The sequence below is a fragment of the Bombus affinis genome, chromosome 8, assembly GCF_024516045.1.
Source record: "Bombus affinis isolate iyBomAffi1 chromosome 8, iyBomAffi1.2, whole genome shotgun sequence".
Lineage (NCBI taxonomy): Eukaryota > Metazoa > Arthropoda > Insecta > Hymenoptera > Apidae > Bombus > Bombus affinis.
The window spans coordinates 15,793,319-15,809,539 of record NC_066351.1 but is presented as its reverse complement, the minus strand read 5'-3'; the positions used below and the strand labels follow the sequence as shown (position 1 = coordinate 15,809,539).

Below are 16,221 nucleotides of genomic sequence, written 5' to 3'. Positions count from 1 at the left end.
ATTCATATATATAAATTTATTTGATTTTTTTTTTATTTACATATATAATTTTCTATAACTCATATAAAACATAACATATTAAATGAATATAATAAAAATGTGAGTGAAAGATATATATTAATGTATCAATGATAAATATGTAAATATGATTATTGACTTAAATTTGAAAAAATTGCTGTAACTTTTATACAGAAATGCTTTTATTATATAAACTAGGAGTTTGATGCACTAGTGTAAAGAAGTAAATATTTTGCCCCAAGCATCATTATCATTCATATTTTTCCTGAAATAAAATAATTGTAACATGACAATATACATATATTATATATATCTTATATAATATATATATAATACATATATATATATAATATATATATATAATATATAATATTTATTATTCAATTTTTCATATAATATATAGTACTTATTAAAATATTGTATACTTTATTATATAATCTCATCTTTATGTAATTGGTACATACAGGTAACCACTAGTTCTCTGTTGTATACTTAGCAATTAATTATTTTATTTATAAATGTACATTTTGTTTTAACCTTGATTAAGAAGCTGTTATACAACAAAAGAAATGACCTATTATTTGCGGATTATAATTCCGTAATAATCAATAGTTGAACAGACGGAATGATCTCTTTATGCTATTACAGTATTTTGTAATTAGATTTTATTGAAATAAAAGCTGTATATTTCTATCGTATTTCATTACTAACCATCAATATTAATAACATTATCACGACATACAATTTTACAAAGCATTTTTTTACATTGAAAGTTTACATGCAAGATATAGTTTTTGTGTCCAGCACGTGTTGCCTAGAAAATTCATAAAACAAATGGTATATTGATGCGATTAAATGCACCACAGTCTTCAGAATTCAATATCTGTTTTAATTTCATAAATATAAAAATTATATTAATATTTTGTTTGTCCTTAATCAGATGTTTTAAATCTAAAGACATGCAAGTAACAGTAACATTTACCATACAGTGCGTTACTACATACATGAAGCTAATACAGCTGTTTTTCTCGCAAACACTTTTTACTTTACAAGTTCGTTTACAAAAAAAAAAAATTATAATAATATCGTACTATGGAGGTAGAAACATAATCTAAAGATGAAAATATAATAGCTTTCTAAATTAGTACCCAGTAAAAGGGTTGTATTCATAATTACATACATTAATCATATTTGTTTGTGCGGTTATTACAGCTGTTTAGAGCCTTCCGCTTTTTTTTCAGGTGGTGGAACACCGGGAGTCAACGGAGGATTTCTGACTGGGTCAGAATTGGAATTACTCTTAAAAACTGCAGCTGACTTCTCTCTTTCTTTTTCGGATGAATGTGCAGCAAAACTTTTATTCGATTCTTCAACAGTTTCTTCTAATTCTTCTTTGCCGAAACTCTTCTCAGTCGTCACTGGTGTAGCAGGAACTGGTGATTTAGGTGGAACATATTTTGTTTGAGTACAATTTCCATCTTTAAGTTCACTTGCATCTTTTTGTACCACTTTCTCGGTCTGCCCCTTCTCTTCTAAGATTTCTTCTTTATCAATCAATTCAAGCAATTCATCTACTTGCTTTTTACTTAACTTAATATCTTCTTTACCTATTAACTCCACCACCTTAAAATTACAATATGCAATTAGTATAAATTTTCGTTATTCAATTCTATATTATATATTATACCTTTAAGACGTCTTCAATTTTTATAGATCCGTCCCTATCGTCGTCAATTTTTGCTAGAATTTCGGCTATGCGTTGTAATCGATGCTGATCAGGTACATTTTGAATTTTTTTAATTACTGAAATTAATTCATCTATCTTAACTAATTCTTCAGCAGTTTGTGAAACAGTAATTTCCTCTTCGCCAACAGTATTCTTTTGTAATTCTTTCATTTGTTTTTCAGATTCAAGTTGTGTCAAGACCGCATCCATCTTATTAATCATCTTATTCACTTTCTTAAACAAACGTGTAGCACCTTTGGATACCTTAATATTTTCTATATCTTCTTGGCCTTTAGCAGCTGCTTTTATTTCATAAAGTTCTTTGATATCTTCTTGGTATTCTGCCATTTCTTCCTTCAGCTCTTTTAATTCTTCTTTTTCAACAGACATTTTCTTATCCTTTATAAAATTGGATACACAGTTATCTCTCAAAAATAGTAATAAAAACTACTAATTTAATACTATCATAAAAAATAATTTTCACATACCTTCCCCAGAGAATCTAAAGCCTGCTCTATTACTTTTACATCTGAATTTGTAATCTCGTCGGTTTTATGGTTTTGGAAAGCAACAGTGATGGTTTGCGGTTCTTTCTCTTGCCGCTCCTCTTCGATTTTACGTTCCTCCATTTTAATAATTTCAATATTTGTTTTATGGTCCATCTTACCCTCTTTCTCTCCTATTGCACCTTGGGTACGTGCAACAACAGTATCAGGAAGGGCAGAAATGGTAGCCTTCAATTTGTCTGACATAGGTATCGTTTCGGGGACCATAAGCGCGCGCGAAAGAAGCAGTAACGAAGGTGGAACTTTTTTATTTAGACTTAAGTCTAACCATTGAGACAATTGTTCCTTTAACTTGCTATCTGGTAATCCGTACGCTCGCATTCCACGGGCCCTACACGCTTGTTGTAACTCAGTTCTAGTAAGTGAGTCTATACCTTCTTTTTCAATTAGCTGTAAAGATAAATATTAATTATTATCATATTAACATTAATTACTATTTCCGAAAAAGCTTATTATGTGCATATACATAATAATTACTTTATCATCTGCAGTGAGACTTCTAAGTCTCATTCTAAGTAAAAATCGTAGAAAGTTTGATGTTCCAAGAGTTTGTACATCCAGTACTCTACATAATGCAACTAATTGTGGTCGAGTAAGAGAATCTAATGTAATCTCGTCTTCGAAAAGTTTGCTGAATTGCATAATTTCTTCGTTGCTGGCTACAGCACCAGATGACCGTACTTTATAAAAAAATTCGGCAAATTCTTTGGCTCTTTTCGATTTATAATCAGGTGACTGCACTGCCATATCGTCCAATGTCTTTTGCAGAAACTTCGCCACTTCAATTTTCATCTAAAATTCAGAAAATTATATACATATGCAACTTATTAAGATGACAATTGTTACTAAATATTATAGAGATGATACCTTCAGTGCTTGTTTTAGTTTATCCTCTTTCTCTGTTGCTGTTTGGAAAGTAGATGGTAATAAACCAGGGAAAAATTTAATCACAATTGGAAGTAAAAATTCCATGAAGGGTACAATAATAAAGACAGAGAAAGGAATAAGTCTGAAGACATCCCCTGTTGTTTTTATAAGCTAAAAATAATTAAGTTAAATAAATCATTAAAGTAATTGAATGAATATAACTTATAACTATCATTTATAATTATACACAATTTGTAACTTACAAGTCTATGTTCTCTTCTACTGAGTTCTTTACCCTTCAAAATTCTCCATATCAGCTTTGCTGAAATTTTCATATCAAGACCTAACAACCTAAATCCATGATAATAATGTATAATTTCTCCTTTGACTTTTTGCCATACAGTTAGCTTTTCTACTTTTTCCACTGATTTTGAACTACTTTGAACAATAGATTCTTGTGCTTTATTTTTTATTTCTTTTTGTTCCTTGATATTTCTTACAGTGTCTTCCACTTTGGAAGATGATTCTTGACCATGCCAAGTTGGTGTAATATAAAATGAACGAGACTGTACATATGACAAGTTATTACTATTGCAGTTCTCTGTTATCGTTGAATGCAATAATAATCTATTATTCCTGGTATCTCTTCTACCCATATAAATAAATGCTAAGTTACCATTTATTTGATTGGTATTATACCACAGTTTAAAACCGTAATATTCTGTAATAAATATACTTTATAAATCATTTGGATGTAAGATGAAGCAAAGCACGAGTATAATTCAAGATATTTTAATATTCATCAGTTTCAATGACATATATATTTTAATAATATCGATGTAATATCTATTTCACAACATAACCTACAATCGGAATAATTAGATAGATCATTAACAAAATGTCAATGCAAAATGAAAAATTTATGTTAATTTGTCACCGATATTAATAGCTTTAACTACAAATTCGCCTGTTACATAAACATAGTGTGTACAATCTAGAATATGTGTATTAAAAAATGTTACAATCATTATTCAATTTATTATCGAATAAAAATAATTATACATACGGCGAATTGCTGTTCTGTGGCCAGATACCATCCTTTTTGTATGAATTAAAGAATTCATCTTGTACTACAATATTTTGTTTGTAATTTTTGTAATCTTTCGAAGCCGTTTTTAACTGCAATGTGGTAAAATACTTCACCGTCATACATTTTCCAACTTGAACATAGTGATGAGAGAACAAAGATCAGCTAGTTGTTGAACTAGTGTATTACTATTTTTAGTGTAATAATTAATATCTCCGTTAATACCGATCTAGGATTACTTCTTTCAATATATTTTCTTTTTAGAAGTATATTTGCAATGAAATATACATCATAATTTTTCCGGAAAAATAGTTTTTGTTTATTTATAGTGTATTCTTAACCGTTTAAGAACATACAGGTAGCATTTTTAATGCAAATTAGTTGCACGAATGAAAACACATGAACTTCTCTTTATAAAATATACATTATTGAATGATTTAATAAATACATAAATTATAATTAATTAAATATTATTTTACTTTTAAATGTATAATATATTTTATATTTTATGTACATATATCTTCCTTAAATTTTCTCTTTATCTTGTTATCAATTTAATATCAGAGAGTGAAATATTAAATTCTCATCGAAGGTATTTAAATGGTTTGATGAATCTTTTCTTTTATCTGGATTTGTTCATTACGATCTCCCTAGATTACAGTCATCTCTACTGCTATGTGTCATTATGTATCATTAATAATATGTCAATAATATGTATAAAATATATATTTATTTACAATGAACTATATTAAATAAAACCTCAAAAATGAAGTATGAAATGAAGTCAGATAATTAGACTATGAATGTTTATGAAAATTTATATTTATCAATAGAAGATTCATTTCTGAACAGACCACGGAATCTTGTGCAAGAACTGTGCGATTGCCAGCACCTGGAAGGGGGAGGGACAGTGAAGCTTTTAGTAGCCGCCATGTTTTTCTCTGAGTGGGGTGTGTAGAAGAGGCCGGGGTGAAAATCATCTCTCGAGGCATGCAGGTACGTCAAAATTTCCAAATATTTGTTGATCATGATCGAACTAGCTACCATGCTTGTCACGAGTTGACAGTGCGTTGTGTATGAAGGCAGGTTTGTTGTTATTTTGTAACGTCATGCAGTTGCTCATTCTCTTGACGAGAGAACTATGACTCAGACAAAATGCATAGCGCAATCTGCAAGGTTATTCGCATTGCTCGAACAAATATCTTTGCCAACAATTCATAGACAGTCAAGCTGCAGCATTGTGCACACGAATTTACGGTTTGTTTTCGTGTATCAGTACGAGAGACACCTATCAAGTGGACGAGGCTGGTTGATAATACGTGGAAAACTCGAAAATTTTATCCTATCATGCTCGAATTCCTGTACCCGCGTAACCCAATGATAAACGTTTTTGACAACAGTGATAAAAGTGTCGATTCGTCCTGGTAGATTCTGTAGCTTGTTTTTATTTGCGTACGCACTATGATAGCTCATCTCCTGACCACGATGTGGAACATGTATTTTAACTCCACGATCCGTGCAACGTGATTTAATAGTCTCTAATACATGAACGTACGATTCTAACTGCGTCTTAGATTACTAACTGTATTTTACATAAAAATTTTCCAATACTCTAAAATTTAAATGAACGTGTTACAGAACGTGACATTTAAAAATTTAGAGGAGAAATATATGTTGACATTGTGTTATAGTAAAATAAACAAAATTTCATATTAAATGTTTTGTGTTTATTCTGGAGTAAATATTGTTCCCACTTAGGGTTAAGAAATCAGTTTGCTTTAGACATTTAATATATTTTGTATTATATTATATCTATGAAATAAAGAGAATAAATTTTTCAGCAATACTTTGATATTTTATATGAGATCTAACCTTAGTCACCAATTTATGTTCTATTATGTTTAAATATCTATGACTCATTTTACTTTTTATTTTTTTGTAATATGTGATATGTATCGTTCGGTAATGTTTGTTATTACAAGAGACTAAGTTAGCCAAATTAATCTAAGTTGGTAAAAGTGAGATTTATTATTGACGGAACTTTGTTTCAATAAACATTGTTTTATTTTTGTATTACTTTATATGTTTATAGGATGATATATGAGCTATTAATGTATTGGCACCAACATTTATTTAGATTATATGAAAGTGAAAGTTCTACACAATTACCAGTTAGTGTTGTTTATGTAAGAAATGTGATAACAATAATTTATAGTTCAGTTATGAAGTCTTTTATAAATTTAAGTTTGCTACATATGTGTAACATGGAGTTTTCAAAACATGTATTGTAAAGTGAAGAATTATATTTTCTATCGTATAAATAAATGAGAATAATGAAAAAGAAATAACATGTATTTCTTTATTTGCATGAAATATTATTTGCATTCAGAATGTCTAAAGTGATAATTTGGGAATTATAAAATTTCAGTGTCAAAATGGGGAGGAGACTATATTTGTTATCCTTCGCTAAGACCTGCCAGCCTCATTTCCACAAGATATCCACCACCTGTGCACAAGAACTAAATAATTTTTAATATCCACGTAACTGAAATCTCAGGAAGTACCACCATTGATTGTGGGCAACGAAACTAAAAGAGAGAAATTACAAGTAACAAGAAACAAAAGTACATTTATTAATCTAGTAAATGTCAAGGTGGTGGATTCAGTAAAATTGAAACATTAAAGGACAATAATATAATACTGTAACTCTATTGTAAATAGGTAATTTGATTTGTTACTAGCTCTTTCATTAATCTTCATCATACCAATATTTAGTATACAACTGTTAAAATTGATTTGCTTTTCAAGGAGAGAAGATGATCACCCTGGAGGTAGTGAAGTCTGTGAAAGTTCCTGGGTCTAGGAGGAGCTTTATTAAAAGGAAATGAGGAATCCAGCACTGCACCTAGTTGGGATAGCGACGTCCCCTGGAGGAGGTGAAGTGTTTGGTACCAGGGCCGAGGAGGAGTTGCGCCAGTGGCTCGAGGCACGCTTGGACGCACTGGGAATCGACCCCGTTGCGTACTCGCGATTTGTACTCAGCCTACTGCGCTGCCCCGACTCGGCCCTAAGCCCTCCAGAAGAAGCAGTTGGTACAGGTAGAAACGGAGGACGTCGCATTCGGGCCCGACCTAAAGCAAAACTGCCCACGCGAGGAGACACAGAACAAAGACGTGCTGTTGTGCAATGTTTAACAAGTGCTGCTGATAATGTACGTAATTGTAATTGTTATTATCATTTCATACTTTAAACATCTTTTTACGCGTATCAACAATATATTTTATTCTATAGAAGTGTGGGGTGGAAACGTTGGTCGACGAATTATGTATGAAACTTCGAGACCTAGAAGGAAGCGGTTCAGATGAAAAAGAAGAAGATTTCAAGAAGTCTGATGGTGAAAACAAAACAAATCTAGAGTCGCTTACACCTCGCGACAGAGCTCTCAGATATTACGCGGCATTTCCTGCTTTGCAACCTACGACCTTGAAGAAATTTTCTCAGAGGAAAGATAGGAATTTTGGAAATAATAACAACAACAATAATAACAAAATCAACGGAGTCAACTACAATAACAATAAGAACGCTAGTAAATCTCGCAATAAGAAAACTAAAATGTCCATTGTAAGTATCCGAGATTAAGTCAACTATCGTAATATATTATCAAGGATCATCAATCATTGACTAGTTGATCTATTTGTTATAGAGTATCGATTCACGCAGAGCAGAAGAAAAGCAAAGTTTTGGATTTGCTAAATCAATGGAACGCGAGAGGGAAAAAGAACTAGAATTAGAATTGGATAAACTTCGATTGGCACAGTTACAAGCAAAATTTGACGAGAGCTTGGAAGCACTTTGGGATTCAGGACCAGGCAATGCACAGGACACGGCTTCGATTTGGGCAGCACCTACGCTTTCTATTCCTTCAGGACCCCTTTGGCCGACAGACACTACCGAGACAATCTTTACTGTATCCACCTCAGATAATGGCTATGCTACTGACACGCCGTATCAGGAATCTATTGTTGACGACTCGCCGCTCATTCCATGGGACATCGATTTAATCAGCATTGAAGATTATGCGGATGAATGTAGTAACAAGAATAAATTAAGTGAGTATCTTAGATACATATAATTTTCCAGTATCACGACATAGTAATACTGACTTAAGTATATCTAACGGATAGGAGATCGTTGTGACATGTAAGTAAATAACAGAGTACATCAAGTTAGACGTAGAATATCTGTGTCGTACTGCAATGTATGTTTTATTCTCATTTTTTGTTTCATATACGTGCAAAAGTTAGTCGCTAACTTTGTTATCTAAATCAATGGTAAGTAAATATTTGACGTATACCATTCCAGAGAGCAATGTTAATTGGTCTGACTCAGCTATGGATGGATCATGGTGCTGGAAAGGGCTAGGTAGTAACATAGCTACCTTGGGCCACAGTCCTCAGACAGGTAGCTGCTTCTTTCCAGTCGCACCGCGTAAAACTCCCATTGGAACACGCAAAGAATCTCGTTCAAATCTGAAGGTAAACAGCCTTCCAGAACCGGACGAGGATTTGCTCACTTCCGCGCGGACACACTTTCGTCCAATAAAGGATGATGGTCAGTGGGCCGATGGGACAACATTTCCTGTGAACAATACTTTAGAGCGGGTCGCGTATCGCAGATCTGAGTCAGGAAACTTGTTATATCTTCCTGGTGGAGAAAGTCCTTACATGGAGTATCGAGAGAATGACTCACCGCTTCCTCCAGTATCTTCGAATTTAACGTTGAAATTCAGGGTGCGTCAATGTGACAAGTGCGTTCAAACCGAGCCCATTCGATCTCCGGTCAAACGCAGAATTCTCTCCGAACAGGATCATTTTCATTATACTCCGATCGGAATGGAAGATACTATTATTCGCGAAGAAGAGAAAATCGAGAAAGATTGCTATACATTGGGTCAGCTGGACTGGGTACGGTCTAATGTACCTCTGCACAATGATAGGAAAAGGTAATAAAGTGTACATAAAAAGGAAATCATACTACGTGCCGAAGGCTTTGGTTTTTTCTTTTTTTTTCCGTTTTGATCTATTACGCTCCATTGTACTATTCGTCAACCGTCACCGTGTTGGAAAATACGAACGAAAAAACGTTGTGTACCCGTTATTTCGTACTAGTATAACAAAATATACACAAATTAATAAGACCTCTCTCATTTGTTCGAATGTGTACGATGTGTACAGATATACAATAAAACCAAAGATTATTGGCTGAACAGTCAAATTGAAAACTGTTATACGTTATGTATTATGTTACTCGAGCTACGAACGTTGAAATACTTTTTTTTTTGTTATATTTGTTGTTATGTAACCTGAAATTGGAAGATGTGTATATGTATATGTACTTATATACGCGTAATTAATCACGTGATATGTAGTACATGTTACGAAATAGAGGAACATTTAATTGAGCAAACGCCTCTTGAGAGATTGGTCTCGATGCATTACTACATCGATCGGGTTTTAATTTGAAGCACGCGATTTGGCGTAACGTAGAATGTATATGGTCCGAGTACTTAGCCGGACTTACTGCAGTTACAATTAACGTTACATATTTAATATGTTTTTTCCGATAGAAGGCACAGTAGCAGTTTCGGATGCCAGCCTCTGACGACTTTGCGTCCGTTGACCTTATGAACTGGATAGATATGAGCTGCTACAAATGCTTTGTGACTGGAGAGTTTGAGGTGTAGCTATACTTTTTTTCTCAAGACGAAGACGCAAATTGTTAACAAAGAAAAGAGAAAAAGTAAAAATATGACATTGGGGGGCCTCTTGGCATGTGGAATTTGTTATGCATGTATCCAAGATGGTGCCGTTAAATGAAAAAAAAAAAAAAAAAAATGTATCCCCCGTTGTCGTTGAACAAAGAGTTAAAAGAAATAAATAAATAATGATTGCAAAGCGAGACGAGAGAAATATTAAACGTTCATTTAGATAATTATTATTAATCCTTTGATAAACAAAAGGCAGAAAGAGAAACGGGATGAAATAGAGAAAGAAAAAAAAGGTGTATATGTTTACGCAGCGTTTAACGATGAGGGCGCATGCGATGAAAAAGGAGAGAAGTATGGAGAACGTAGTCAATGAGATTTCGTTTGTAGCTTGTTGATAATTTTATGTGAACTTTTTCGAGGAGAAAGAAACGAAAACGAAAAAAAAAGATATATATATATAATTAGTGCGCTGATTTTTCTAGGAATTGTAGCGTGCAGTTTTCCTTTTTTTGTTTCTCATCTGATGTGCAGGCGTTCACTGTGTGTTTGCATTTGATGCATTGCAGGAAAGAGAGAAAAAAATGAAAATAAAATGTAACTAAGAAAAAAAAAAAATGCCAAAAAAAAAAGAATGGAATTAATTTAAAGAAAAGAATAAAGAAAGAGAAGATCAAGCCAAAAGAGTAATATTCGAGGACGGAGTACTTATAAGTATAAATAAAAAGGATAAAAAAAAAGTGCCGCACGATATTAAACCGAGAACCATCGAAGTACTATTCTATTTTCTTGTTGTTTTTTTCGTAACTATTAATGGATTATCTTAATTATATCCCCCTAATTATAATTTAACATCCTAGATGATTAATACCCTGTCCCCCAATTCCATCATCCACCAGATCCCACGTTTTAAAGAAACCCAGAGTATCCAATGCTTTTCCAATGCTCCCTCAGAGAGAATATCGGAAAATATTATTGAAAGCGTACATGTGAGGAAAAACAAAAAATATATATGTATATAAAAAAAAAAAAAGAACCGTATAACTTGAAAACAAAATACTATGCCTACCTCGGCGAAAAAGCGGATAAGCGGACGAAAACGTGAGAGCAACGTTATTAGAAAAAAAAAAAGAAAAAAAAACGAATGCCTTTTAGAGCGAAAGGAAAAGGGTGAGTAAAACGTTATTTAAAAAAAAAAAAAGAAAGAAAAAAAATGGTGATATGTTAAGACGTCGCGAGGAAGGTTAGTTAAAATGACAAACAATGTACGTGAATTGTAATGCGAAGAGAGTGAACGGAATATGAGGGAAAAGAAACGAAAGAATATCCGAATATGTATTCTCTGCGCGAAGTAATGTACGCAAAGGGAGTAACCAAATAAAGGCATTGCAAACGCTGAAGCTCTATGTCATTTATAATTCTGGTCCAGACTTTCTTCTGTAATAAAAAAAATTGTTAATTTTTTAGGTATTTTTGTCCATCGTCTTTTTATGTTTTTATTGAACATTAATCAACGGTAAATATTAAACATTGAGGTGTTATATGTGTAATACACGATGATCGATTCATGAATATCTTTTTTTTTTTTTTTTTTTCACAGACACATTCAAAATCTTGGTCTGAGTTGGCTATTCTGAAAACCGTGCGTAGGCGCTGGCTGTAAGTTGAATCTAAGTGGTTTTACTTGTGTGACTTTTCCTTTGGTTGTGCTGTTTAGATTAATCTTCGTGATCTTCGTACGGTGTCGATAATACCAGTATTCAAAGGCCAAAGTGAAACAAGCAAAAATAATACCTAGAAATATAACAACGAATACTCCTCCGATATTTTGGATGCTTATACCGTCACTTTGACTGTTTTCTGCGTCGCAGTCTTTTCTGTCAGGGTTCTTCTTCCACCATGTGTCCTTTAATTTCTCCAATTTCCTCTTGTTTAGTAGTAGCAAAATTCTACATCAAAAGGAAATTAGGCAATGACATTAAATTACTCGGTAATTAATTTGTTATTTTAGGTAGACAAAAGATGCATACGCGTTGTTAAACTGATCCTTCAATGGCGATCCCTGTTGAACGGCAATCGCGTAAGGCTTCCTCGAAAAATCTTCGCCTACTTGGACCAGGTCACAGTTCGTCATAGTAAGATACTTAATGGTCGTTGAATCTTCTATATAAGCGAACTCGTTATTCGAATCAAGACGCCGAACTCGTCGTAGCGCTTCTTCGGTGGAAGCTGGAAATCCAGCCTCTTCCATGGCTTGCAACATTTTCGTGTATTTGTCACTGACAGGGTAATCCCACACTGCCAAGTTTGCCCTCTCTACATCTGACAAACTATCGTTAAGGCTCATTTCCTTCCAGATGCTAAAATGTACAAGATCAATGCTCTTCGTCCCTTGATCTTCAAATTATTCAACTTAAAACCTTGAAAGTAATCCTAATCTCTTCGATTACTTACTCATAGAATTTCCATTCAATGGCAGCCATTCTCTTGAAGTAAATATAAGCTGAAGAATTTATCACTGGCGCATATTGAATCTTATACTGTTTGCTGAGATCCTCCAACGTTTCGATTGGAATTTCTAGCCTGGACACTGTCAGAAACGCAGCTAAATTCGCCGTGTACGACGCGATGATTATAAATCCGAATAACCACCAAGTAGCAGCGACCAGTCGTCCGGAAAGATTTTTTGGAGCCTCTCCGCCACCCTGTGGCGTCAAGGAAGTCATACAAAACCAGAAACACTCCCTTAAATTGAATTCTCTTTTCTCGTCGTCGTCCTTGTACTTTTCTCGATTGTTCTGATAGCTGTACGGAGACCAACGGTCGAAGATCCACAACAAGACGCTGGTAAAGAGGTAAGCGGCTAGGATACAGAACCAGACCTCGTTCTCCAATACAGTGAGGAATTTGAATAGCGAGCTGGTTGTTTTCGTTTTCAACATCATGATGGACAGACCGACCAGATCGTAGTAAGGCACCGTGAAATCGACCACCCTCTCCCTCTCCGCTGTGACCCAGACCGATCCTAGAGCGATATCAGCTCGTTTGTCGATCAGCTCTCTCATCATTCCGTTCCAACTCCCATTTGGATTTAAACTTCCATATCGTCTGTCCTCCGTTTCTCGTATTTCGTACTGAAAGCCTACCGTGTCTTTAATCTCGTCCAGCAAGTCGATGCAGAAACCGTAATACGTGCCGTTTTCTTCATTGTACATCACAAATGGCGGATGAATTATGGTGACTACACGGTAGCTCTTCACCGCTGTGGTATTCATCACGTCGTTATTCGTTATCTTTAGAGAAAATGCAATTAAATTCGAATTGGGTCGATTAGACAGATAAATGTAAAAATTGAATTATTAAGAGACCGGATTCTTTCGCAGGACTGGAATGGTTCTGTAAAGATATTGTGTTTTCTCTGATAATAAGACCTCGATGAACGCAGTTATATTTTTATTAGGCTAAGTAACGATGATATCTCGAAACGAATGGATAAGTACCTACTCGATGCATGACTCGCGAATGTCAAATTGCACTTACGTAGTTGAAGGGTTTCGCGTTACATATTGGATGAACAAATATAGTTGCATGAACTATTTCCATTAGCGTGCGTGGTTATCAGCAATAACGGTAAATAAATATAACGATTATATGTCAGGGGCATGACTATCGCGATGGTTAGCCGAATGGAGGTCACGACTAAGAAATTAAATTTCCTCTTTATAATTCATCAACTTAAAATACAAAAATTTCATAATAAGGATATTTTAGCACTCCTAATTTGAAGAAATTTAACGAGGCATTCATCTCTGTTTAATTCGATCCATTTTATTTAATCGTAATGTAATTTGTAGTGATTAATTCTGCACGATATTACACTAGAGCCGTGACATTCGATTATCGAACAGATTCCTATCGTCGCGTGACTCAAACACACCATAATTTTTTCTTGCTGATCAATAGACTGACCTAATCTTCCTTAGAAATATCACGTGCACAGTTTATCAGTTCGTCTGATTAATTTCACGCGTAATGAACTTTCTACGCTCTCTTCTGCATGTTGAACGAATATACACTTTGATACTTGAAAAATTGAAGTTAAACGCGAATGCTTAAAATAACAGGGAAGAAAAGTAAACGGAAAGAAAGGAAGATATTGAGAAAAGAAATTGATATTCTGTATACGTAAGCTTACCTGCAATGGTGCGGAGATGCTCGCGTTCCAAGATCCACTATCGATAGTGTTTGAAACAATGCCATCTTTTATGTCCACTAAATGAATGGACATCTCGAAGTTGGCCCGGTGTTCTCCATTCTTCGATCCCCATTTAATCCCAGCATAAGTCGGTGTCATGTTTTTATAAGTTTCCTTTAACCTATTAAAAAAGTTCACCTTCCTTTCTGGGGTATTAGTTTTATCATATTTGTCACACGTGATATGTCGAGGTTCTATTGGCCATTCCCCGTCATCCAAGGCCGATTTCATTGCCCGAACGCCTAATTGTATTAAATCATAATAAAATGCGGAAGAAATAACCGGTTTTGACAAAGACGACTCTATCGGGCTTTTCTTGTTAAATTCTGGCTTCATGAAGAGGATGTTCATATTTCTACACTCGCATCTCGGCCAAACGTTAAGTTGCGGTGTCAATAAAAACCAACCGTACTTTTTGCCAGTAAAGTTTAAAGCTTCCGCCGCTTCCAGAGCTATATTGATGGTATTTTCATCACCGAGAATGAAATAGTTCACTATATCCAAATCTCGTAAACGAGGCAACTGTGTTCTCATTTCCATTACTTGCTGAGAAGCTTCGTTGATCACGTGTCTTGTTGGCACGTTCAACAACAAACTTTTATATTTATGATCCATGACGAAATTATGATCGTACAGAATCGCAGCGTTTGTTATGTTCAACTGAATACACAATTGTCTGATCGCTTCTGGTATTAAATCTGTCGGAGGCATCACTTGAATCAAATAGGATTCCTGGTCTGTGTTTAAGTTCCTCCAGTATAAAAGATCTCCTTCTTGACCGTATTGAGCGGATAACGTGGGGATTCCCAAAGCAGCTGTGAATGAGTTAGATATCTTGGCCCCTAAACCGGCTGTCGTCGTGTCTATAACTAAATCTGGAACTCTGGTTCCTCCTTCTTTTACAGCCGAATCCCAAGGTTTGCAGATACGATCGAGAGTATCGTTGACATCAGATTCATTCACTTGAACGCTCCAAACTTCGCCCAAATAATTCGGGTATTTTTCTTTGATTGTCTCTAACGCCGCTATTATGCTACTCTTTGCTACTTTGTTGGCTTCGTCGTTAATAAGATCTAGGGAGAAAGACGGTGTAAAGAAAAGATTAAAGTTAAAATCGTTGGAATTTAATGGATCTGATCAGATAACTTTAAACATTTAGAGATTCAAAATTTAATTACTCACAAAGATTAACAGCTCTTGTCTTTGTAGACCCTCGATTGCCCACGACGTTCCTCTGCGCGTAAACCGCAGATTCACCGCAAAATTGGAGGAATCCACACACGGCGATCGTAAATCCCACGAGCCTCATTTCGAGAATACAGAAAAACTAACTCTAATAATAATCAGTTTTTAAGGCCGCCTTTTACAAAACCTCCATGATTCGTCTTTTCTCTTTTACATTAAATTTCTTCTCCGATTTCTTCGAAAGTTATTCGAAATGATTATTGGGTATAAGAAAAAATACAGCGTTAAAATTGCAGTTAATTTTCTTGCGATAAGTAACCGGCCGATAATCGGCTTGGTTTCGATCGTGTACGTGATGTGTCTCGAGATGGGGATATTGCGTGCGGAAATCGGTCAAGCAACTGAGGGTAGTCTCGAAACCCATAGCCAGACTTTCTCTCCATTTCATTTGTGTTTGCCCATTGGTTGCCGCGGGGATGACCCAATCAATTCTTCCTATCAACGCAACTTGTCTTTTCGTTCTCTTTCGTTAGTTTTTCGACAAAATTCTCGATCGTCGTTCGTCTTACGTTGCTGCGAAAGGAGTAGTAGACGCGTACGATGTCGAGTTACCGCGAAGAATTTGCATGTCGTACATCGCGTGCCATCAGCTCCCGTTATCTCGTAATTGACCGGCCGATTGTTAGTTTTATCTCATTGTGTATATATGCACACACGTATTGTTGAAACTTTCAGTTTGATGTGATATCGATA

At 34.7% G+C, this 16,221-nt stretch overlaps 3 protein-coding genes across 5 annotated transcripts; 1 reads left to right on the top strand and 2 right to left on the bottom strand.

Annotated features, from left to right (window-relative positions):
• Positions 1-424: 424 nt before the first annotated feature.
• On the bottom strand, positions 425-4,533 carry LOC126919730 (mitochondrial proton/calcium exchanger protein). The gene is made up of 7 exons (XM_050729282.1): positions 4,244-4,533; positions 3,441-3,898; positions 3,178-3,348; positions 2,788-3,102; positions 2,233-2,700; positions 1,706-2,143; positions 425-1,641 (listed from the first exon to the last, which is right to left on the bottom strand). Exons 1-7 carry the CDS (start codon positions 4,299-4,301, stop codon positions 1,225-1,227), a joined length of 2,325 nt encoding a protein of 774 aa, XP_050585239.1. The 5' UTR covers positions 4,302-4,533; the 3' UTR covers positions 425-1,224.
• A 585-nt stretch (positions 4,534-5,118) lies between these two features.
• LOC126919737 (uncharacterized) lies at positions 5,119-11,428 on the top strand. 3 transcript variants are annotated; one of them, XM_050729299.1, is made up of 7 exons: positions 5,122-5,260; positions 6,693-6,985; positions 7,073-7,475; positions 7,559-7,885; positions 7,968-8,373; positions 8,627-9,266; positions 9,891-11,428. In XM_050729299.1, the coding sequence occupies exons 3-7, from the start codon at positions 7,149-7,151 to the stop codon at positions 9,949-9,951; spliced, it is 1,761 nt and encodes a 586-aa protein (XP_050585256.1). In that variant the 5' UTR covers positions 5,122-5,260; positions 6,693-6,985; positions 7,073-7,148; the 3' UTR covers positions 9,952-11,428. The 3 variants fall into 3 exon arrangements, with proteins under 3 accessions (XP_050585255.1, XP_050585256.1, XP_050585254.1); XM_050729297.1 differs by having other exon boundaries at positions 5,123-5,260; positions 7,556-7,885; XM_050729298.1 differs by lacking the exon at positions 6,693-6,985 and having other exon boundaries at positions 5,119-5,260; positions 7,556-7,885.
• On the bottom strand, positions 11,219-16,091 carry LOC126919725 (ionotropic receptor 25a). Its single transcript, XM_050729263.1, has 5 exons — positions 15,466-16,091; positions 14,224-15,356; positions 12,483-13,321; positions 12,059-12,388; positions 11,219-11,977 (listed from the first exon to the last, which is right to left on the bottom strand). Exons 1-5 carry the CDS (start codon positions 15,590-15,592, stop codon positions 11,635-11,637), a joined length of 2,772 nt encoding a protein of 923 aa, XP_050585220.1. The 5' UTR covers positions 15,593-16,091; the 3' UTR covers positions 11,219-11,634.
• Positions 16,092-16,221: the final 130 nt, after the last annotated feature.

Bases quoted from the DNA above. Each gene is read 5' to 3' on its own strand.
- LOC126919737 (XM_050729298.1), top strand. From the start codon at position 7,149: ATGAGGAATCCAGCACTGCACCTAGTTGGGATAGCGACGTCCCCTGGA. The intron at 7,476-7,555 runs GTACGTAATTGT...TTTATTCTATAG, and splicing joins TAACAAGTGCTGCTGATAAT to AAGTGTGGGGTGGAAACGTT. The intron at 8,374-8,626 runs GTGAGTATCTTA...ATACCATTCCAG, and splicing joins TAGTAACAAGAATAAATTAA to AGAGCAATGTTAATTGGTCT.
- LOC126919730 (XM_050729282.1), bottom strand. From the start codon at position 4,301: ATGAATTCTTTAATTCATACAAAAAGGATGGTATCTGGCCACAGAACA. The intron at 3,103-3,177 runs GTATCATCTCTA...TCTGAATTTTAG, and splicing joins AACTAAAACAAGCACTGAAG to ATGAAAATTGAAGTGGCGAA. The intron at 1,642-1,705 runs GTATAATATATA...TGTAATTTTAAG, and splicing joins AAATTGAAGACGTCTTAAAG to GTGGTGGAGTTAATAGGTAA.
- LOC126919725 (XM_050729263.1), bottom strand. From the start codon at position 15,592: ATGAGGCTCGTGGGATTTACGATCGCCGTGTGTGGATTCCTCCAATTT. The intron at 13,322-14,223 runs GTAAGCTTACGT...TTTTCTCTAAAG, and splicing joins GCATCTCCGCACCATTGCAG to ATAACGAATAACGACGTGAT. The intron at 12,389-12,482 runs GTAAGTAATCGA...TGTACATTTTAG, and splicing joins ATTGAATGGAAATTCTATGA to CATCTGGAAGGAAATGAGCC.